The 23,836-nt window shown below is 49.0% G+C and overlaps 1 protein-coding gene across 3 annotated transcripts in view; it reads left to right on the top strand.

Moving 5' to 3' along the window:
* Hr3 (nuclear hormone receptor 3 ROR-beta) overlaps nucleotides 1–23,836 on the top strand; it is a 125,219-nt gene that overhangs the window by 35,150 nt on the left and 66,233 nt on the right. Inside the window, exon 2 of one of the 3 annotated variants that reach the window (XM_084607699.1) lies at nucleotides 5,296–5,439. The exons of the other annotated variants lie outside the window; for them this stretch is intronic. Coding sequence (XP_084463825.1) covers nucleotides 5,296–5,439 — 144 coding nt within the window. The remainder of the gene's footprint in view (nucleotides 1–5,295; nucleotides 5,440–23,836) is intronic. 3 annotated transcript variants of the gene reach the window in all.

Below are 23,836 nucleotides of genomic sequence, written 5' to 3' on the forward strand. Positions count from 1 at the left end.
TGATCTTTCTCTTTTTAATGTTCAGTTTAAGCCCAAACTTCTCACTCTCTTCTTGTACGCGCCATTGGTTTTACGTTGCTATAACTAAACGATGATTAAAGGCAGCGGCTGCCTGCAGGAGAGGGTTGCCGATTGGCTGTCCACACGGGGGTAAATAGAACAGGGGGTGTAAGTTGTACAGGGAGTCATTGAAGTAAGGGTGAAAGGGAGGGAGTGTGTGTTTCTGTGTGTCCGGGATGGATGGATGCGGTGGTGCCTTTTTGGGCAGTCACGACGACTTTGGAAAGCGGAACTTAATTCTGCAGTTCTGCAGACGAGAGGTCTGTTGAAATTTTTGTTGAAAAATACAGAAATACAGAATACAGAGGGCGATGGCAGAAGAGTTCAGGATCTCGCTACAGAATAGGTTTTCAGCACTAACTGAGGATGACGACATTACCCTAGAGGCAAGGAACAATAATTTCAGAGATGTCATTACTGAGTGCGCGGTAGAAGTAGGCGGTAAGATAGTTAGAGAGGATACCGGCAAGCTGTCTAAGGAGACGAAAGATTTGATTAAGAAACGCCAGAGTATGAAAGCTTCCAATCCAACAGACCAGATCGAATTGGCCGAGATATCAAAGCTAGTCAATAAGCGCAAGGTGGCCGATATAAGGAAGTATAACATGGAGAAAATTGAGCATGCTGTAAAGAACGGGGGAAGCCTTAAAGCGGTAAAGAAGAAATTGGGCATAGTCAAAAACCAGATGTATGCGATAAGGGACAAGGCGGGCAACGTCATCACTAATATGGAAAAGATAGTCAAAGTAGCCGAGGAGTTCTATACAGCTCTCTACAGTAGCAATAATAGTCAGGACCGTAATGAGATTGGCGGTAGGGAAAAACAATCAGACGTTCCACCAGTGACGAAGGACGAGGTCAAGAAAGCACTAGAAACTATGAAAAGGGGGAAATCAGCTGGAGAGGATCAGATAACTACAGATTTGCTGAAGGACGGGGGGGATATCGTGCTAGAAAAACTGGCCACCCTGTATACGCAGTGCCTGGTGTCATCGACGGTACCGGAACCATGGAAGAATGCAAACATTATCCTCATTCACAAGAAAGGGGACTCTAAGGACCTTAAAAATTACAGACCAATCAGCTTACTGTCTGTTACGTATAAGGTATTTACTAAGGTAATCGCTAATAGAATCAGGACAACCTTAGACTGCAATCAAGCAAAGGATCAAGCAGGGTTTCGGAAACGGTACTCTACTATCGATCATATCCATACCATCAATCAGGTGATAGAAAAATGCTCGGAATATAACCAGCCCTTATACATAGCATTCATTGATTACGAAAAAGCATTTGACTCAGTTGAAACCTCGGCGGTGATGCAGGCATTGCGAAATCAGGGGGTAGACGAGCCGTACGTGAAAGTACTGGAAGATATATATAGTGGCTGCACAGCAACCATAGTTCTGCATAAAGGAAGTAACAAAATTCCCATAAAGAAAGGTGTTAGGCAAGGAGACACAATCTCCCCAGTACTATTCACAGCTTGTTTAGAGGAAGTATTCAGAGACTTGGAATGGGAGCAGTTAGGGATAAGGGTAGATGGAGAATACCTCAGTAATCTGCGATTTGCTGATGACATTGCCTTGCTAAGCAACTCAGGGGATGAACTGCAAATAATGATTGATGACCTAGACAGGAAAAGTAGAAACGTTGGCTTGAAAATCAATATGCAAAAGACTAAGGTAATGTTCAACAGCCTCGGGAAGGAACAGCAGTTTACATTAGGTAGCGAAATACTGGAAGTAGTAGGCGAATATGTCTACTTAGGACAGGTAGTAACCGCAGATCCGGACTACGAAAAGGAAATAAGAAGAATACGATTGGGATGGAGCGCATTTGGCAAGCACTCGCAGATTATGACTAGCAGCTTACCGGTATCGCTCAAGAGGAAAGTATACAACAGTTGCATCTAGCCTGTACTCACCTATGGGGCTGAAACGTGGAGGCTAACCAAGAGAGTTCTACTTAAGTTGAGGACAGCCCAGAGGGCTATGGAACGAAAAATGGTAGGGGTAACATTAAGAGATAGAAAGCGTGCAGAGTGGGTCAGAGAAATAACTCAAGTTACCGACATTCTAGTAGAAATTAAGAAGAAGAAATGGACATGGGCAGGACATGTAGTGCGAAGAGAGGATAACCGATGGTCGCTACGGGTAACAAACTGGATCCCAAGGGAGGGAAAGCGTAGCAGGGGGCGGCAAAAAGTTAGGTGGGCGGATGAGATTAAGAAGTTCGCAGGGGTCAAGTGGATGCAGCTAGCACAGAACCGGGTTAAGTGGAGAAATATGGGAGAGGTCTTCGCCCTGCAGTGGGTATAATCAGGCTGATGATGATGATGACAGAAATTTTCTGGCAGCTGTCCTGCCAGAAATGTTCTGCTCTGCTATGTTTGCTCTTTATAATTTTTCTGTGATTTAGTTTTCTTTTTCTAGAATTTTTTTTTTTATTTACAAAAATATTCTGTTATACGGCGTTTTGTTTTTGATCGCAGTTAAAAGTATGATGCAAATATAATCTTTTGTTTCTCGATCGTCTTTCATTTCACGTGTTTTTCTGCCTGTAACAAAAATACAATTCCGTTAGGGGGCAATTTCTTCAATGAACCCCATTTCCAAGCCGAAAGACTTGCCAACTCCATCTCACGAATATCTCTCGGCGTTAGCACAACTCGATGGCACCCATAAAGCTGTCTAGCCACCGAAAGGAGGCAAGGGGAAAATACATAACAGATACAGCAGGGAGCTGTCTAGCAGGGATGTAGCATGGAGATGTAGCAGGGAGCCAAACAACAACGGACCTCAATGTGGCGCCACTAGTAGTTATCTTCTTTGGAATCGAAATTGTTACGCAGCCAATCGTCGGAGAGCGCCTTCGGGGTTGTTATGCCATTTCGCTTTCTATTCAAAAACTACTATTCAATTAAATATCAGTTTACGGTATAAAATAGAAGAGACGACAAAACTGTAACGAATGGTTTGGCTTCCAATCAAGGCTTCGGCTTTTTTTTTTTTTTTTCGTGAACGTATTTCGGTCAATGTAGTAGAACAGATATTATTTGTACGGAGACAGAAAATTTCGTTAAAAATACCTGTAATTGCACACAAATTTTTTAGTGTAGTACTTTCTATGCGAAACCTCGTCACAACTGTGCGAACTTTCAAAGCCAGTGTTTAGTAATCTAAGCAGGTAACGCAAATAACGATGAGCGCTTCGCGCCGGTCCTAATGCCATCCCCTCTAAAGTATCGGTTTGCAAAGTGGCATTGGTCGCAGTGTTCGGTCATATTGCCGTCGCAGCCGCGCAGGGCGTATCGCGAGGCCAACGCGGGCGGAGCACTGCGGAAGCCATGATTCCCGTGTCAGACAGCCGCCCGAGCCGACTCGGATGGATGTTACTAACCTGGTCACTAATATCGATTCCTTATCTAAGAATGCAATACAAACATGACGCTTTCGCGTTCCGTCACTACGATTAAAGACTTACGCATAGTGCTCGCATTTACTGCCTCTTTGTGGTCACACTTGCACGCAGGGTCTGCGTTTTCTGCATTTTGTTTCTAGCAAGTATGGTGTAAAATTTTCTTTTTTGCTTCAGTGTTGTGGCACGCGTCTAGGAAACTTCATTGTGCTTTAAGTCGCCTTTTTCTGAGGCACCACCGTCCTGCGTGCCTTGTACACGTTGAAGTAGGCGGACAAAGGAAGGCTTACAGAAACATTGCGCACACTATTTGTGAAGCGTGCATGTATGCTACCCATCGTTCCTTTTCGCGACCAAAGTGTCCCGTTATGCCTTTTTTTTAATGTTTATTAATTTCCCGCAGTAGGCAGCGTTTCCCTGAAGCACCGAGAGATCCCTCTTCCGAGACTGTCACAGTTGGTCGGCACTACGCTGTGGATAATGGTGTTGCGGATCAGTGCGGTAGCGCTTGCTGATCATTCACTGGGACGTGCACATAGCGAACTATGTTCAAAAGTTTTTATGCAGAAAAAAAAATCCTTATATGTACTACCTCACGGAGGCTCTTCGCATTATAGCGAACCATTCGTTGTCGCGTAATAAGCGCACTTGTGCATTCCCTGGCTCTGGAATTAACGACAGCTCGAAGCATGAAGAGGGTTCAGCAAGGATTCTGACCAACAAAGCGTTTTAAAAAGCGGGCAAAATTTGAACAGCGCACTGTTGAACAAACATTCTTGCATGGTTTGCTAAACGGGGTTGCTGTCAGTTTAGGCATAATTACAACCTTGTCGAGTGAGATAGCGGACGCCAGCATTACAGGACGTAGCGTATAATCCGTTTCGCGAGAGGCGAGGGCTGCGAGAAAGATGCCATTGTGAATCCTGCCGAGCTGCTCTAGTTCTGTCCGTACACTGAGCCGTTTGTCAGCGTTACCAGGTGGCCATTTCGGTGATGAAGAGTTCATCGGTCGTAGAACGGTGCACTGGGAGGCGATATATGACACACGTACGCATCTCGCGCGGATAAATAAGCCTCAGGGCGCGGAATACGCGTATAGTATGGTCATTTTGAAGCGGTCGCTCTGCCGCTCTTCCCGCGCATTCGAACCAGCCTGTTCCTTCGCAACCGCTAGCTGCCTCTTGACAGGTGCGTTAATTGCGGCGCAGGGGTCACTACATTCCCGGGCCTTCTTGCAGATCGAGATTCCAGGAAGTCATAGACACTGCATTACTTTGGGACTGCCGTTGGCGCTAGCATATCGATGTTGAGAATCGCAACCGTAACGAATGCTCTGAGGCGCATCGTCCAAGCACCTGCAAGGCAAATCGCGGTGGCCACGACTGCAAAACGTCAATCAGTTCCTGTTATGAAGGAAAACAGTTCGGAAGCTGAGGACACTAAATAGCGGTTAAAAAAATTACGCCGTCAATTCGGAACTCAGACGTAGAAATACTTTTCGGACTCTGCTAAACTTTGCCTTGGCGTCGACGAGTTAAGTGCGCGAACAAAATTGGGACGTTTGCGAGGATTCAGCTTAGTTGGAAAAATGTAGTCGAGAGCGGAAGTTGTGCTACAGTGCTCGCGATCAGGCTGGTGTAGACAATCTTGACAGTGTGTGCCGACGAAGAACCTACCGCGGATGAAGCGTGGCAACTTGGCTGCCTGCGAAAAAGGTAGGAGGTGCCCGCGGAGCTTGTGGGAAACGCTGCCGACGCGGTGTCTGTCCAAGTGTTGGCGCTAATCAATGTCCGGTCGGTGCCTGTGTCTTTCTAGCGGGGACGACCGTGTCGTCGTGCCGGTTCACGGACGACGACCGTGCTGGTGCCGCTGGCGGTGGTGGTGGTGTCGGTGGTGGTGGTGGTGGTGGTGTCGGTGGTGGCGTTACCACCTGGGGGGAGTCGAGGAGATCGCCCCCCAGTGAGTGCTGAGTCACGCTGCTGCTGTTGCCTGGTTTGGCCTCGTTTGCCGCTTTCTATATAGTTTACATATGCACGGCTTGTATCGCACTGCACGACTGCCTGCTTGCTTTTGCCGTTCCCGCAATTGCCCCCATCTGCCCCCTTTCCGCTCGTTTTTGGCTGCCTATGATCGACGCCACGTTTCGGGGTGTGCTGCTCTTTTTTAATTCTTTGGACAAAAATTTGCACTGGTTCCAATGCAGCCACCTCTCCGCACCCACCCGCCCCAGCCTTATACAGTGTGGACCTATTTTACCAGATGAAGGGACGACAAAAAGCGCGCGGCATTGCGTAAGCGTTGCCGAAATGAGCGGCCAGCTCTGGTGATGTTGGCAGGCAATACTTTGCCTGTCGAAAGCGTGCAAGGAGAGAGGATAGTGTATGCCTTCGCGCTGTGTGCAATTTGGCGTGTATACATTTTATAGTGAAGCTCAGAATTCGAAGCTATTTGACCAGCCCATTAATTGTTACGGATGGTTGTAGACGCTCACGAACAGCGACGGCAAATCTTAACTGGTGAGAAGAGGAGGAAAAACGTTATTTAATTAAAATTAGGGCACTTTTCAGGAGGGCTCCTTAGTCGAGCAGCCCGCTGGCGGTTCTCTCTAGCTTGGCCCCACTCGACCTGATCTGCGGGTTGCGTGGCCAGAAGGGCGGCCTTCCAGGAGTGTTTTTTTAATGGGAGGAACGCGGATGGGATGTGGGCATTCCCATAGGTAATGGTAGAGAGTGGGTGGGGTGGCTTTGCAAGTGGTGCAGTATATGGTGGGAAGAACAGATGGGAAACGAAACATCGAATTAGCTTTAGCTGTGGCAGTGATTATAGTGCTATGCGGTGTCTCTGCCGCAGTGTATGGAAAATTAAAAGCACAGTAGGAGGCAGTGCTTATGCGAATCTGCTGGACATATGTGGTCAGCCAGAAGAGCACGGAGTCCGTCGTCCTTGCCCTCTCTGCATGTGTGCTGGTTGCCGCTGCGCACTTGACGTCTGCACGAATGCTTGTTGGTAGCATTTGTAGACGCATGTTTCTCGTCACCTTTCGTCTAGTTGCTCGTGGACGCTTTGTCGGTCTTTCTGCTTGGATTGCTGTGTCTTCCTTTCTGCCTTGTATGTGGCTTCGTTCCGGGACCGCGGTGTGCAGCCTGATTAAATCTGCTCGGCTGAGCCATGACACATAATTGGCCACAACGTAATTTCAGTGCCGTTACGGATGGACGTCAAGAAGCCCGAGACGCCGGTAAACACCGTGACATTTGCTAGCAGCGCTCCTGAAGTGCATCATAGGATAATAATTACCGCTGCGAGAGAGTTGTGGGCAAGAAAATATAAAACATCGAAAAACTGTTGGTTGTTAAAAAAGGCGCTTTGTCTCCCTTTGTTAGTCACGCCCGCAGTTAAGTTGTGCGATGTCATTATCACTGCAACAGCGGATTTACTAATAGAAAACTACGTATTAAAACGCTATTTGCGTTGTTTTGGTGAGCGCCTGAGCAGGATACGCGTGCAAAGCGCTGACCGTTTCGAGCGCAGCGAGTATAGCCAAATAAATAAATATAAAAAAATGCCCACAGTTAAGTCCGCAGCGATGCAAACGAGCATTGTTGCGCGTCAGAACATCGGTAATCTTAAATTCTGTGGACGTCTTGTGTTCTGAACGATTCCGCGCCTCAATGCGAGCGGAGAGAAGCGAACTGCTCGAGTGAACCTTAGCGCACCATTTTTATGCTGCAAGCACTCTGAGGACTTTGTCGCGTTTGCCTCCCTGTCTTCTTTCTCATCAGGTAACCAATCGACGCAACTCTACTCCAAGGTAAATTCCAAACTATCAGCTTTCTTTCAGGCGTCGTAGCGAAGGAGCCATCAGCCTGAAAGGGAGGACGAATGCACCGGGGAAAGATCGTATCAAGACACCAGCCGGCCGCTCAGCGACTTGCATTCGAGCACGGCCGGTCGAGGGGTACCGTTACTCCTTTCTCCGTGCCGGATTGTTTTCTTCAGCGTTCGATTCCTCCGAATCAAGCTACGCAACACGAGGGTAGCGTTGCTCACTGTTGGGGTGAGCGCTTCCACACAAAACCCATGTGCGCGGAGACTCCAGTCAGCGGCTCACGGCTGCGACATTCCTGACAGCGATTGCGCGGCCGTAATGACGAGGCGAACCACGAGCCTCGAGAAACTGTGCGCGTGATCGCTCGCAGAAGGAGCGCCGTTGTTCGGCGGAGGGACCGATCCCGCGCGTGAGGGGGTCTTTCGCATAGAACGGGAGACGTCGCTCGTTCGGCGCCAAGGCGCGCGCATTGAGCGTGGCTCGGGTGGCAGCACGTCGCATTAACCCACATCCGAGCGTCATTACGGCGCGCAAAAAAGCAACACCTGTGGCAAGGGCGACGCTGCTAGGCTTCTCTCCTCCCTACATCCTTCCTGCGTCCATTGTGCCCGCGGCCAACAGCACCGCATTGAGTGCGCCGAGAAGGCATCTTCCACCCAGCCCTTTCCTTCCACCCCTTGCTTCTCTCTCCGTTCCTTGCCGATTCCTTCCCTCCGCCGCGGAGCGGCTTCCTTTGTCCGCCCTTTTACGAGACTGCCCGCCCGCAGAGCCGCTGCGGCAGTCTCGTGAGTTCACTCGGTTCATTGCGCGCCTCTGCGGTTCTGTTCTCTCCTCCGCTGGCTTCATCGTCACTGTTCTTCATTTCGTTTCTCCATCTTCGCCCCACTGTTTGTCAATTATCTCCCGTTGCGGCGCCATTTCCTGCTGCTGGTCGAGCGCTAGTCTTTCTCGTCGTCTTATTTTTTCATTCTGTCGTTCTTCAGATGCGCGAAGGGAGCTTTCATCTAAAGTCTTACCCGGCTTTGCTGGCGTTCCTTTCTTTCATTAAGAAAGACTAGTCGCCTTTACGTGACCCGTTTTTCGACAGATGTAGAGGAACAGAGTAAGAAATCGGCTTGGGAAACATTGCGCTTCTTATCTGATCGGATTGCACGAAGAATGGAGGCCGCATCTGAATATTCGGGTGACGCTTATCCAAGCGTTTCAGTGCTCTTACGCCGCCTTGCAAGTTCTGAGCTACCAAGCATCGCGCATTCACAGCGGCGGTAGTGCAATACGTTGAGCACCAAGCAATATTAGAAGCCTCGTCTACGAGCTTGGTGATGACCGCGTGTTTTCGTTCCTTTCCGTGAAGCGTGTTTTGTGCTAGCATTCTTTTCGTCCTGTTACCTCACCGACATCGCTTGCTACGGGTTATATATGTTCCAGATATATAGTCGGGCACTGCAATTTTCTTCTTGTTTTGCTGCATCCTTACCCTGGAGCCTTTTTCGTTTGATACCCCGCCCGGCGCCTCCCAGCAGCTTTCTGGAACTGCTCAGGTGGAGATGTGCGCCGGCTTTGCCGAGTCCGGTCCACCCGAACGCTGTGTCAGCTCCGCCCTTCGGCCGGCGTGGCCGGTTTCGTCCCGTTTGGTTTGTTCTTGTTTCGCGAAATGCGTGTTGGAAGGCTGGCCATCGGGGCGAGGGGAGTAGGGAATCTTGGCCGCCGCCAGCTGAGCGGACACGCAGTGGGTCAAGCTGTTCTCTCATTCGCGTCATGCGTTGCGCTGGCGGGAGAGGGGTGGCCGATCCGGTCACGTGGACCTCGATGCGGTCATCGTGCGCGCTTTTGCTTCCGGGTGGAAAGGGACCTCGCGGAGGAAGGAGGCCGACCCGGCCGAGGCGGAAGTAAGCGACGCTCCGCTGATGGTCTCTTTCTTTGTTGCTGTTTTCCACTTGGTCTTATTTTCCGCCCGTGCATTTTTCTTCCTTGCTCTGTACAATTTACTTGTGTTATAATCTCCTTGAATTCTACATTCTTCTTTTCTTTCCGAAATGCCTTGTGTGTTTTTTTTTTTCTTGTCGAGCACTGGCGTTTCTACCTATTTCTTTATCGCTAGCGGTGTATGCACTTATGACTTTTTTTTTTTTTTTTTTTTTTTTTTTTTTTTTTTCATCCTCTGTTCCGGGCCGGTTGGTCTCCTTCTCGGCGGCACTTCCGCGTGCCCCCGGTTGCTGACACACTTTTGAGATGCTCGTTTATTCTCCGGTTACGTGACTCCCCTTAAGTCGCCTCCGAGGAGTCTCTCTCAATGGGGGAACGGCTCCGGCGTCGAGGCAGTTACGCCGAGTCGGATTCTCGATGTTTCCTTGGAATCCTCGTTGTAGCGTCAGCGCAACCCTGGTCGTCCTGGAACGCTGCCAGCTTGACGTTTTAATTACTTGAGCTCCTTTGGAGTTTTTTCGTGTTGCTGTTTGTTAGCCGAATAGCCGCCGTGTAGGCCGTGCGTTCGATCATGCGTTATTTGTTAGTCGGAGGATTTCCGGGGTGAGGTATGAGGGCCGCTTTTTTTTTTTTCTCGTTCTCCACTTTTAAGGCGAAAGCCTTTAATGGCCCATACTGTCGTCTGTTCGGTCACACTGTAGCTGTCAATGACAGCCATGCCGGGCATGTGAGAAACGTATCTTAGAGTTAGTCATGCCAGCGCGGTTGCCATTGTGACCGCTGCCGCTATTTAGTGATAGTGACGGATAATGATGGTGGTAGTTATAGTGACAGCGATGGGGATAATGAATAGATGACTATGACGTTCATGACGTCACATCCGACCATGTCTAACAGCAGGAACTGATGTCAAGATGACGTCACATTTGGTCACGACGGCGTACGTCATCGGGCGATTCCCAAGCACGACCGAGACGGGCAGGGTAATCCTTGCAAAAGTAGGCCTCAACCCTGACAGAGGAGTTCAAAAAAAAGTCACAATTAATATTGAAATCAGGAATGCTTTTGAATGAAATCAGGAACCTAGGAATATGCATCCAGAATTTAATGTCGAAAGAAAGGCCAAACGAGCCGAAGCTCTAGAGCGACGGCTCAAGAACATGGGAGCAAATGAAGTAGTCTATGTTGATGCGCCAAGTGGCAGAACAGGTGCGGCGGTAGCTTCGGTAGTCGATGGCCGAGGGGCACCGGTATCCGCGGCAGCCATTAGAGGCCGCAACACAGAGACTGCGGGAGAAGTTGCGATAGCGCTAGCTTGCGTAGGAACAGAAGCCAAGTTAATAATTAGCGACAGCAAATCTGCCATACAAAATTTTGGGAAGGGGAGGATATCGCCGGAGGCGGCGAAAATCCTCACCCAAAGAACAATAAATAGGAAAATTCAGTTAATTTGGACACCGGCCGCTCACGCTGCCGTCCCTGGTAACGAGGCGGCTCACGAGCTAGCCCGAGCTCTCTACTTCCCGGTAGCCGTCGAGCCCCCCGACCACTGAGTATACGACGAGCGTCTGCAAAATTATGGGGAAATCATCGACCATTATAAATTGGGACGTAGACTGGTACCCGCGCCAGATGTTAGCCTAAATAATAGAGAAGCTGTCGCGTGGAGGCGGCTACAAACTAATACGTTCATGAACCCGATCTGGGCGTTTCACGCGCTACCAGACCTTAGGGACAATGATCTGTGCAAACACTATGGGGCGAGAGGGACCCTCGACCACATAATTTGGGAGTGCCCACAATCTCCAGGGATAGGACAAAATATTTCAAGTAAAGAAGCCTGGGATACCCTGCTGCGAAGCGCGGACCCTGCGATCCAGCACCGCACGGTCCATCTGGCGGAAGAGGCCGCAACAAGCCAAGGGCTATCTGCCAGGCTCTAATCCGCGGGTGCACGATCCCCCGTTTCCGATGGTTTTTAAAAGTTGTACAACCAACCACGCATATACGAAGCTGACCCCGCTGGACAGCCGATCCAGGCGTCCGTGGTGGTGGTGGTGAAAAACATTTTAGATAATATTTACATGAGAGAGAGAGAGAGAGAGAGAAAAAAGTGGATGCGGCGCCTTTCATTTGGCGCTTCCTCGAACTCCACACCACACAGCATACAGACGCAGTACAGCAGGCATCAGCGGCGTTAATAAATAATCGGCGTTTCAAATTGGTTTACAGGAAAGAAAAGGCGCTGTATCTGTTACAGTTATGCGCGGAGATCTATTTTTTTATAGGAAGGGAAAGGGCGCTGTAACTGTCTCTCTTGTTTTCTGTGGACACCGCAACCGCGCCGCAAGGGAAGGGAGGAAGGTGGAAGTGAAAGTGGAAAGAGAGAAAGAGGAGCCGTAGTGGAGGGCTACGGAGTCCACGTGGGGATCTTTAACGTGCGCTGACATCGCACAGCAGACGCCTCCATCCAAACGCAGCCACCGAGGTCGGGTTCGAACCCGGGTACTCCGGCACAGTAGTCGGGCGTCTTACCACTGCACCGACTACTGTGCCGGAGTGCCCGGGTTCGAACCCGACCTCGGCGGCCACCTTAACCGGCCGTAAGGAAAAGGAGGAAGATGGGAGGGAAAATAAGAGAAAAAAAGAGGTGCCGTAGTGGAGGGCTTCGGACCACCGCGCAATAGAGCACTCGTGGTCCAAAGTGCAGAGGTAAGACGCCCGACTACTGTACCGGAGTACCCGGGTTCGAACCCGACCTTGGCGGCTGCGTTTTGATGGAGGCGAAACGAAGAGGCGTCCGTGTGCTGTGCGATGTCAGCGCACGTTAAAGATCCCCAGGTGGTCGAAATTACTCCGTAGCCCTCCACTACGGCTCCTCTTTCTCTCTTTCCACCTTCACTCCCACCTTCCTCCCTTCCCTTACGGCGCGGTTCAGGTGTCCACAGGGCAAGTGTGACAAATACTGCGCCTTTCCCTTCTGTAAACCAATTATTATTAATTACTCAGAGACCACCTCGGGCCTTAACCGGCTCCTGTTCCCACTCTCGAGAAGCACTATTCGCAACTAGGCGCGGATGCCTTAACAACCCAACTCCGCGATCTCTACATTCCCCCTCCCCTACATAGTATTTACCCTCCGTGTACACTGGTGCTTCCAATACAGAACTCGATGAGCCGTTTACCCTCTGGGATCCTGACTGGGCGCTAGAAGACCCACCCTTTTTAACCTTTGAATGGCTACCTTATCTCGTCTTTTAGCGACTACCCAAACCTAAAACATACATTCTATCAAACGACCTTACTCTTTGGTGCACTTCTGGGTCTCCTGGAGCAGTAGAGAAGACCCTACAGCGAGGTATCTACGCGGTCGTTAGCTATCCGGATACAGTATAGACCTATTTCCAGCACCTGAAAAATCCGAATTGCTGCTGATTGCAAAAACTCGCTATCAACGCCAACATAACCAGCTAATCAATCTCACAATGGCAGGTCACCCCATTCCTCGTGTATATCGTTCTGCCGGATCCTTGGACTTCATATCCATGAGTCAACTAATCAGGCCAATGTATCTACAACCGCTAAAGTTTGCAATCAACGTAACGCATCTAGTTCGCCGCCTAGTCAATATGCACACCGGGCTACGGGAGGGCCAAGTCAGGCAGCTTGTCCACGCAATAGCACTTAGCAAAACTTTATACACAATTCCTTATTTTACTTTCACCTGTCGCCAAAGACGCAAGATTGAGGTTGCGCTTCATACATTGTACAAGGCTACACTTAACGTCCCTGTACATACGTCTACGGAGCGCCTATACTCTACGAGGCTGTTCTTGCCCCTGGGAGACCTCATACAACAACATCGAGACCGGCAAATAGCACGTATTTCTAGCACCAAACAAGGACATTGGATACTACAGCAGGTTGCACTCAAACCTATCGACCTCCTTCTTCACTCCCGGATAACCTCAGAATAACTCTCATTCCAAAAAACGTTGCACCCGATTATCCGATACTAACCCAGGCAGACGTTCCGCTCGCGTTACCAATCATCTTCACCCCACCGATTCCACGATCGTCTACACAGATACATCACGAACTAGCATCGGAGCGGCTGCTTAGTCAATTGAGAGCTGTAGCGAGGTAGTGACGCATACCCTCGGTCCTTGCACAGATCCTAATCCTGCAGCGACTCTCGAGACCCTGCCAATAGTCGCCAGTATTCAAGACCTCGCACAAGCACCCCCTACAACCCTTAAGGCAGGGTATACCATATATACTTATTCAATACAGGATATACGCGCCATTCATACGGGTCGCATTCCTGAAGAACATTAGGATGATCTGCACAGAGCTCTCACCAAACTACGTCCCAACACTGTCACTGAGGTGGATTTGGTCACGCTGGAATCCCAGGCAATGAGGTAGTGCATAGAACATTAGGATGATCTGCACAGAGCTCTCACCAAACTACGTCCCAACACTGTCACTGAGGTGGATTTGGTCACGCTGGAATCCCAGGCAATGAGGTAGTGCATCACCTCGCCCGCGAACTTCAACACCGGGCGCCTGGGATTCCCTGGCCTTATCCACCCACGTGGGACACTACACCACAAAAAAGAAATCACCATTCACTATGACATTAGAGAAACTCTTCGTACACTTCCTCTTCCTGATAAATCTCTCCCTACCACGCAAATACGCATTCTTAGACGCATATAACCAAATACACTGCTTACTCCTGCCAGATCGTTTTTATACCGAATCACATTCCCCCGCATGACCAAATTGCTCCGAACACTATGCAAACTTAGAACATTGCATGTTTTCATGCCCTGTCGCCATTCAGTCACCCTACTTTCCACACCCTCCTCCCCCAACGTTGCGGGCTTGGTTAGAAAGATCAGTTGGTCTTGGTGACCCTTGCCCAGGACATTCTTGACGCGTAGTAATGCGTTTATTTAAATAAAGTTGTTTCCTCCTCCTCCGGTGTTTATTGATGGGCGAAGTCAACTTTTTACTCGATTAGCTCTGTGTGGTGAACATTTCTAACCGGCGCTCATTGCCACTAATGCCAGAAATATTTAAACCAGAATATTTAAAAAAAAAAAAAAAAGCAGTCTCCGTGCTTGCCAAGTGATATTTAATAAGAACCGTAGGCCAGTGAAGAGACCCATTAATGCTATATCGTCGTACCCTTCAGACGGCGTTTGGCTATCTCCTCAAGCAGGGAGCACCGTGGCGCAAAATGTAGGCTCCCTACCCTGAAGTTTATTTCCGTTGCTGCTTCGATGATTTGCAGGTAATGAAGGTTGGTGTCACAGGAGTGGAGTCCTATGCGTTTTTTTTTTTTTTTTTTTTTGCCTGCAGTTTTTCTGCAAGCCTGCAACTAACCTGAAGCCTATCAGTCTCCGTAAAGCGCAGTCTTGCGAAGCTTCCCCGCCGTCCTGCGCGTGGGCGAGAAGCAGAAAGAGCGCGATGGAAGCGCGCCAGCCTGCGTTCGGCCACGCCTCCTTGCGACGGGTGGCAGGGCAAGGGAGAAAGCGCAGTTACCGCATAACGGTGAACCATGACGTAACCAGATGCGGAGGAGCTTGCTCGGCCGAGGCAGCCGCCTCAAGGACGCCGGAGGAGAAGGATGCTGCGCTCGCCTCTTCCTCCTCCTCGACTCCGCGCGCCCCCTTTTCTTCGGGAGGGAAGGCGTGGAGGGCGGCTTAGATGGAAGAGGATGTCGAGGAGGAAAGTATCCCGTCTCATGCGCCAGTCAGCGCGGGACGGGAAAGCCTCGTTTCACGTTCTTTTCACACAATCGGTCTTATGTTGTTTTCATCCGCCACATGCCTTTAGAATTGATCGCCAGGGTTTACTGTGCTGGCACACGTAGTGTCACTCGCTGACTGCGATAAACGAAAAAACTAATAGAGGGAAACAATATTCGTACGGCAATCATTCCGTCTTTTTTTTTTTTAATTTGTTAATTGCAGTTCCGGCCCATATTGTGGAAAGGTGCATGTTACGTTAAAATGTAAAATACAAATTGGTTTATAATAAAGGGAAGGCTTAGTAACTGTCACTTTTTTCCGTGCCACTCGAACCGCGCCGTAAGGGAATGAAGGGCGGTGATTGAAAGAATTGAGAGAAAGAGGTGCTGTAGTGTAGGGCTCTGGGATAATTCCGACCACCTGGGTATAGTAAACGTGCACTGACATCGCACAGCACAAGAACGCCTTTGTTTCGCCTCTGTCTGAAGCGGTCGGGGTGACCGGGGTAGTCCGGTTCAGTAGCCGAGCCTGCTAATCACTGAGCCACCGCGGCGAGTGCTCCTGTATAGAAATTTTCAGATGTTGGGAAACTTTTACATCTGAAGTCAATGTAGTACGGTGTAGCGATTGTTAAGGTGAACTATTTTCCGAATTGTGAGCGCTATGCACGCCCTGCTGTGCATAGGTTTCCACTGTGTACTTGTTACGTTGCATATATTCTTGAGGCTAATTAATTGTTACGAGTACGCAGCAGTGACGTGTGCTTTTTTTTTTTTTTTTCCTTTTTTGGAGGAGGTGGGCGCTGTCGTGGGCTAGGATATATATATGGTGAACACTCTCAAGGTTCGTATACAGACAACATTAATACCCAAGAAAGTAGCAGGGGGGACAGCGGCCGATGTAGCTCAGTTGGAAGAGCACCGGACGCGATATTCGGAGGTCGTGGGTTCGGTTCCCACCATCGGCACGTTGTTTTTTCTTCTTTGTGTTTAATTATCTTTCCCTATACAGATTACATTACTAATTTATGTGCTCATCGAAGTTAAATAAAAAGAAGACAAAGTACAATCCCCAATGCTTTCCTTGGCCTCGCCGACTGTTGGCTTCTTTCTTATATATATATATATATATATATAAGAATATATATATATATATATATAGATGTCTTTCCTGACTAAGAATTTTGCTATGTATTTTTATATGCTTAATTTCAATTGAGATCATTTCAGGAGAATTTAATGACGCGTAAAACAGTGAACACAAAGTACGAGCAGTTCCTGCAGTTCAGAACTTGGGAAGTCGCATTACAATCCATCGCGCCAAGGAATTTACGGAAACAGGCTGTTGCAGTCACGTTAGCGCCATGGATCAGTGATTGATGCCTTGTCGCGGGTGATGTCATTGCGTTCAGATCCGTCAGTGGCTGCATTCTGGCGAATCAGCTTGGCTTCTTATTGCCACTTCATGTATGACGTCGCTGCACTCTGCGCAGCCGGTGTGGAGCGGTGCACCTCAAAGCTAAAGCGTGGTTATCATTGCATAATTCCTTCTCCAGTCAAGAATACATTTTTTTTTCCCCTTTTCGAATTAGTGCTTCGTCATCTCTTGCACAGCTTTCCTCTGGGCCATTTGACAGAGGTCCGTCCAGCAACGGCAGGCTGTCCGTTTACACGTTAGCCATCGGCGAACGTAGCCGGTTCGTGATCGCGCTGCAGGCGAGCTTGTTTTGCGCCGCTGGCATGAGCGCGCGTGCACCCTCCTGTGGCGCTTTGGCGTCCAGCGTCGGCGCCGTGAAAAGGAGAGGGGGGAGGAGGGGGCGGTGTCTTGTACCGTTGTCGCAGCCGGAAGTCTCCGCGTTGCGCAATGAGCCGCCTACATTTCTCTGCGCTGAACAGTGTTTATCCGCTTATCATCCGCCTAAGCGCGCCGAGGCGGCCATTGTTCTCCCGCGCAGTGACGAGCGGAAACAAATGCGGAAATTACGCTCACCGAAGGTGCCTGCGCCGGACGTTTTTCTTCTTTGATCGCGGCGCGTGTTTGTGTAGCCAGCGAGCGCGCGCGTCCTTGCGTGTGTCGCCGGGCGGCGCGATTTACCGGGGTTCCGCAACTCGCTGTTGCCGCGGTTGTTTCGCTCACGAGTGACGGCCCGGTGACTTCGTGACGCTTTCCGCTCCCTTTGGCGCACCGCGTTCTCGAGCGGCGGCATCATTTTTTGCTGCCGAATACACCTTGTAGTAGCGGAGATAAGCTAACCAGATATGAGGGGAGAGCCCGTCGTCCGACCCGATTTCGCCGGTGGACAACGGGCTGTCGTAGCACGCGCCGCGCATGCACGACCGGCGTTCCGGTCATCCCTCTCGGGCGGCCGGAGCTACGAGAAGCGTGCGGCTTGTCCGCCTGCCGGAAGAACGTCGCCGCGTCGTCGTCAGCTAAAACTCGAAGACCTGGTGCCGGGAAAGAAAGTCTGTCTCAGCGTTCCAGCAGTACACATTTGCATGTGACGCTGATCGAAGGTGTTAATTGAGCACCGTTGAGAGGCGGGTGCGACTATGTAGGGAACATTTTTTTGTACGCCAGAACTTTAACGATCCGTTCTCTAGATTTTCAGCTTCGCTGGTGCAAAAACCTCCAGCATGGCCTAGGTAACACGGCCGGATAGGGATTGGTCGGCGGTTAGCTTTGGCAGGAGCTACCAACTGGGGCAGCTCCTTTGAGATCGGAGGATGAGAGACGTAGTTTGTGCGGCCTGGTTGAACTGGGCCTTTATATCTGTGCTGAGCGGCATAACGTGGTAACCTTCGGCTGTAGGCACGTGTGGGATAATAGAGGCACAAGTTAAGACATTAGGCATTAAGTGTATATAGGGATGGCGCAGTGGTTACGGCGCTCGACTACTGTTCCCAAGGATCCGGGATCGAATCCCGGCCCCAGCGGCCGCTTTTCGATGGAGGCGAAAAGCAAGGCGCCCGTGTGCTGTGCGATGTCAGTGCACGTTAAAGTATTCCTGGTGGTCGAAATTTCCGGAGTCCTCCACTACGGCGTCTCTCATAGCCTGAGTCGCTTTGGGAAGTTAAACCCCGTAAACCATTAAGTGTATCGTAACATCGTACTATACGTGAACTGTATACGATGCAGTGTGGAACCATAGACGGGAGTCGTTGCGTCACGCCCTTAAAGGCGGCGCTTGTCCCCGAATTTTTTTTATTCATGTGATAAAAAAAAAAAGAAAAGAAAAACTCGAGGGGGTGCAGAAGAGCTGTCAGACATCGCGGCAGAGCCGCCCGTTTCACTTGGGAGCGGCTAAACGGTGCAGCTTCAAAGGGGTAGCATAATGAAGTACAACAGCTGCTACGCAAAGGTAGAAATCAGCGATGGCCTCTATAAGACGATAATTTCGCTGCTGAAGGTCTTTAATCGGACAGAAACAAAAAGATAAGCAACGGAACGGAAGATAGGCAACCCTTGTTCAGTGAAAACAACGCTCTCCGTAAATGCCATCACTTCGATGCATTTCATCTTTGTAGCGGCGCTGCAATAATCTTTTTGCGTTCCACGTGGACATTTAAACAAAAACAGCTCAAATGGATGCAGCTGGAACAGAAACTTTGGTTAATTAGGCGGATATGGGAGAAGACGTTCGCCCTGCTATTCGGACTATGGGTTCAGAAGTGCCTGTTTGTGATGAGACGTGCTTTTGGATTTGGAATGGTGATATCTGTACGTGGTGAATTTAAAAATCGAGTGGCCTCTTATAGCAAGGATTAGGGCGTGGGTTTCAGAGGTGGTTCATTGTTCGGGTATGGGGGAGGGAGGGGAGGGATTGCTGTGAAATATACCCGAGTGAGACCGTTGGCGGAAAGCATAAGGCGACAGAGAAGCGGTGTGTTTTCTGACGGTAGGGAACATCACGGGGTGTGGGTTTATGTAAACGTAAGTAGCGCAGTAGTAGTCAGTCCGACAAGGCTCATTTCTTGCGTTCAGCGAAAAGCCACACGTACACTTCGAATCATACATCTCCAGGGCAGGAGCAGCGGCGGCAGTTGTGATGAGATAGGAGGTTATGTTGGTTACACGTAGTCGCACAGGTTGCTCGTGAAGAACGATTCACTTATTACCGTCGTGCGGCTTTACTAGGAATAAGTTAGAACCCCCGCACCCGTATGATCCACCGTGAAAAGGGATCACATTGAACTACGCATCCGCAATTATCTTCGCTCCTCTACATGTAGCCCTCGGCATGACATATGACCGCGCGTGTCACGTCAGAGCAACGGGAGAGTCGGGATGCCTCCCAGCAGGCGTCCGTGTAGTTCGCGAATCCCTTCTCGCTGAAGAGGAGTCCGGTGCCCGAAGGAAAGCTGCTCCTCCACCGACTGCGCGGTGAGCGGCGCCGTGCCATCTCCGCGGGAGACGGTCCAGGACAAATGGCGTCCGCTAACGACGCTTACAGGCATGGACGCCGGGCGGCGAATGAAAGAGCCGATGGTGCTTCGCCATCCATCTCGGTGACGGGCGCCTCGCGATCACCATCAATAACGGAATCGCCATTCCCCTCCTAGCAGCGTCGCTCTTTGACGTCGTCTTGTATCGCCTTCTCGGCCGGCCGGCCCGTCGTCGAGCACCGGGTATTCGGATAAGTAGGCCGTAGCCGGTATAGTTTGATTATCTAGTAGTGAATTAAACTGTGTGACGAAGGATAGTGCGAGATGCCTTCGGAGAAATTAAACGAGCCTAAGTGGAAGGGGGTTGTGTCGTCAGCGATTAGCATTCCGGTCACGGCACATTTCCAGCGGAAAAATTGAATGCTGCTCGCTAATCCGTGGCGAGCTTAATTAAATGCCACTGCGGGGTGTCGACGCTATGCGTTTGCTCTCGCCTGTTATCTCGTTACATATGCCGCGAGTTCTAATTTAATCTAAAGAAGATCGTGTGACCTAAACACGTATTTTCGCGTACCTGCTATTGCCGCGTCGATGTCATCGGTTTAATTTGGCTATTCGGGATGGAATGGTTCATACCGAAAGTTTCGTTGCACATATTTCGTGAACAGAACTGGTTGTAACTGGCACATAAGTAAAAATCGCAGTTCAAGATCAGAGGAAAATGAGCTTTCAGGTCGCTATTTCTTTATACACTAGTTATGTGATTTTAAGCAATGCTACGCATTCTTAAGAAACGAAATATATGCACGCATAATACCGAGCAGTGGATTGAACTGTACTACAAAAAATACAGCACTACACATCAAGGATTAAAAAAACATAAGTAGTTGCAACATCGCAAAATATAAAGAAACCTACTAAGTCCGCTTAACATTCAATTCCCTCCAAAGCCTTGAAGAATGAAGAGTGGCCAGGTATGGTCGCGACATCTGCTGGCAAACCGTTCCATTGTGAAATGGCAAGTAGCAGTGGTGAATATTTAAACAGATTTGTGCGCGCATGTACGGGGTTGATTTTAAATGGATGGTCTACTCGAGAAGATATGTGGGGGGCAGGGAACAAGAAACGTTTCTCGGAAGTCTGATGAAGCATGATATAGTTTGTGCATGAAAAATAGGCGGACATTTCGTCTTCTAGTTTCAAGGGGCAATAAGCTACATCATTGTTTAAGGCGGTTTACTAGGATTAGGTAGGAATAATCTTGCGCAATAAACCTGGCTGCTTTACTTTGTAGTGATTCAATGGTAGGGGTAACGTTAAGAGATAGGAAACGTGCAGAGTGGGTCAGAGAAATAACTCGTCACTGACATTTTAGTAGAAATCAAGAATAATAAATGGGCAGGACAAGTAGTGCGAAGAGAGGATAACCGATGGTCGCTTAGGGTAACAAACTGGATTCCAAGGGAAGGAAAGCGGAGCAGGGGGCAGCAGAAAGTTACGTGGGCGGATGAGGTTAAGAAGTTCGCAGGGGTCAAGTGGATGCAGCTAGCACAGGACCGGATTAATTGGAGGAATATGGGAGAGGCCTTCGCCTTGCAGTGGGTATAGTCAGGCTGATGATGATGATTGAATGGAGTAAGCTTGATGAGGGTGCCGAATGATGGATACATATTCAAGCTAGTGTTGTATAGGCTAGGAGTTTCGTTTGTTCATTAGCTTGATACAGGGTGCGCTACAGAAAAGAATGTTTTCGCGGTATTGGTAATAATACGCTTTATGTGAATATTCCAAGAAGGATCAGAAGATAAATGTATTCCTAGATATCTAATGGATGATACATGTTCAGTGGCACTGTCTCTAATGAAATAGGTATGACATGTCGCCTTTTAGTAAGCGTTTGAGCTAATTAGCTTTGTATTTATTTGCATTTGCCACTTGGTCGCGAGGGTTTTTAATGGGACTGTAAATGACACAATCGTCAGCGAACAAACAAATACTGGAGGCGATGTTATAATGCAAGTCATTTATGTACACGAGGAAAAGAAAAGGTGATAAGACGGAACCCTGGTACACCCGATTTCACTGAGACAAGAGCTATTGAGAGCGATCAGTTAAAAAAAAATACTTGATGCAGTTAATGACCCCAGGGGATAAATACGTTGCATTAAGCTTATAGTTTAAGCCGCAGTGAGGAAAGCGATCGAAGGCTTTAGCGGAATCAGTAAAGTTGAAATACGGGCTGATTAGGAAAAAAATGAGCTTATAATTCACAAGGTACTGCATGATTTGCAATTCTATAATGTGCTCAAGGAGGTAAGTGACTTTTCGTCTCCAGACTTAAAGACAGGGATGACATGAGCCATTTGCCAATCCTTAGGCAATTTGCCGGCGTCAAGGTAGTGCTGGAACAGCCTGCACAGCAGTGGTCCGGAGATGTGCTTGGTTAGCTTGAATAGTTTTGTGGAAATTCGATCGGCTCCGGGGCTAGAGTTCGAAAGAAAACTGTCAGTGGCACGCGCTACACCATGACAATGAACAGTGATATCATTCATGGAGCAACCAACCGATTCCAGAATTCCTGTGCCGGAAAGAGTCTTCATCAGTAAAAACAGTACTGAAATACATGTTGAATTGATTCGCCAAAAGAGTTTCGTCGATTGGCATGTCATATATATACCCAAACTCGGGAGAGAAGAACTGGGTTTTACAGTCTTCATAAATTTCTTCGGATAATTAATTCTGCATCATGTGGAAATTTCAGTAATAAATTACTTTTAGCTTCTTTTAACAGTTTTTTTTTTCACGAGAAGAGATTTCGCACGATAAGCCTCCCAATGCTCCTCCGAGTCTGAAGCCGTGTTTAAATGAATGCGGCAGCTAGCATATCACATCGAATCGCACCCGGTTCCTAGCGCATCGCATTCATGTAAACAGGGGTAATGCGCTAGGAAAGCGCATCGCATTAATGCGCCAGGCAGGGCTGGATTTAGAGAGGTAAGTCGACACTCTCAGTGCATGAAAACCCGGTTGCATCGCATTACGGAAAATATGGCGGCGTCCGGAGAAACATCGGCCGCTCGCCTCACCACCAATTCGTCGTTGCCGCTCCACTGTGTCTCGCGTTCGCTGCAAACGAGTGGTAAACGAAGCTTTTTATTTGTCTAAAGATGCCCACACCACGCAATTCTGGCGGCAAAACGCCTCGAATTTTAAGAGGGCTTCTGGAATCGGGCAGGTAATAAGCTTAATAAGCGTTTGGGCGCCATGGACTGAAAGCGCGGGATATTCAGATACCTTCGGGTTGGATAAACAAAGGAGAAGTATTTAATTTCACTTCATACGCTGTTTTCGTATTTATCACAGCTTCCCTTTTATTCTGGTATGTATAAAATAAATATTACATGAATTTGAAAATTTTACAAACTGGTGCCACTAATGCTTTCGATGTGCGACACCACGCGTCGCCACCACCGCGCTAGAGATGATTCGCTACATGTAAACGCTGTCGCATCGCATTACCGTGAGACGCTGCGAAATGCGATGCGCTACTGTCGCCTTCATGTAAACACGGCTTGAGCCAGCTGCGTGCCGGTATAGGTGTTTCTTTTATTCTACGCGCTACGCCCTCGGCGTAGCGAGGCCGGTAGCCACCTCTTACCCACGTGATGCTGTGACGGCACAGCCCACGTGACACTAGGGTGAGAGCTGGGCTAACAACTCAAGCAGTCGGCAGGAGCTGTCAACTTGGGTCTTCCGTTTCACATGGGACGGTTATGTCAGAATCAGCCTGCTAGGGCCCTGGCATTCACGCTACCCCTATAGGCCACTAAGGCACATTCATACGGCTTGGTTAAAGCGGTGCATTATATGTGGGCTGAGGAAGAAGAAAAAGAGAATAAGAAGAACGCTAGGTCACCCGCAGCTAATGCTTTCGCTCAATATTTGGTTCAGTAGCGTTGAACCCATGTAATTTTATTTGCGTATACTGCGCCTATTTATTGTCATGAACCAAGGGTTACGATCACAAGGAGCTATTTCTAACACCGGTAAACATGCGTTTTGGCATATTCAAGCAGTTTATCGCGAATCAATACCCAGTTGTCGTTGATCGACCGATCCTCGAAGCCATCGAGATAAAAAACCGAGGAATCGACCAGCATTGACGTCGATTTCCAACGTCTGCCCTTTTTGCAATCATATTTTTGTTCTTTGCACGGTTGCATTTCTCGACTTCGAGGGAGGAATTAACGTGAACGGCAAAAGGACCACTTATTTTATCAGTAGCCGTTGTTGTGGAATACACAGGGTGAGTCGCGAAAAACAGGTCTGAAACAGCAGTGTCACAAGTTGGGGAAGTCGCAAGTGTTGTAAACAAGAAAAGTGGACTGTATCAGCATTTTCATACATTCGCCTCTATTGGTACACTCACTTAGAACAGTGTTTGAAGTTCAGTTGAT

Source organism: Amblyomma maculatum, chromosome 6 (genome assembly GCF_055883805.1).
Source record: "Amblyomma maculatum isolate TAMU_Amacu chromosome 6, ASM5588380v1, whole genome shotgun sequence".
NCBI classification, from domain to species: Eukaryota; Metazoa; Arthropoda; class Arachnida; order Ixodida; family Ixodidae; genus Amblyomma; species Amblyomma maculatum.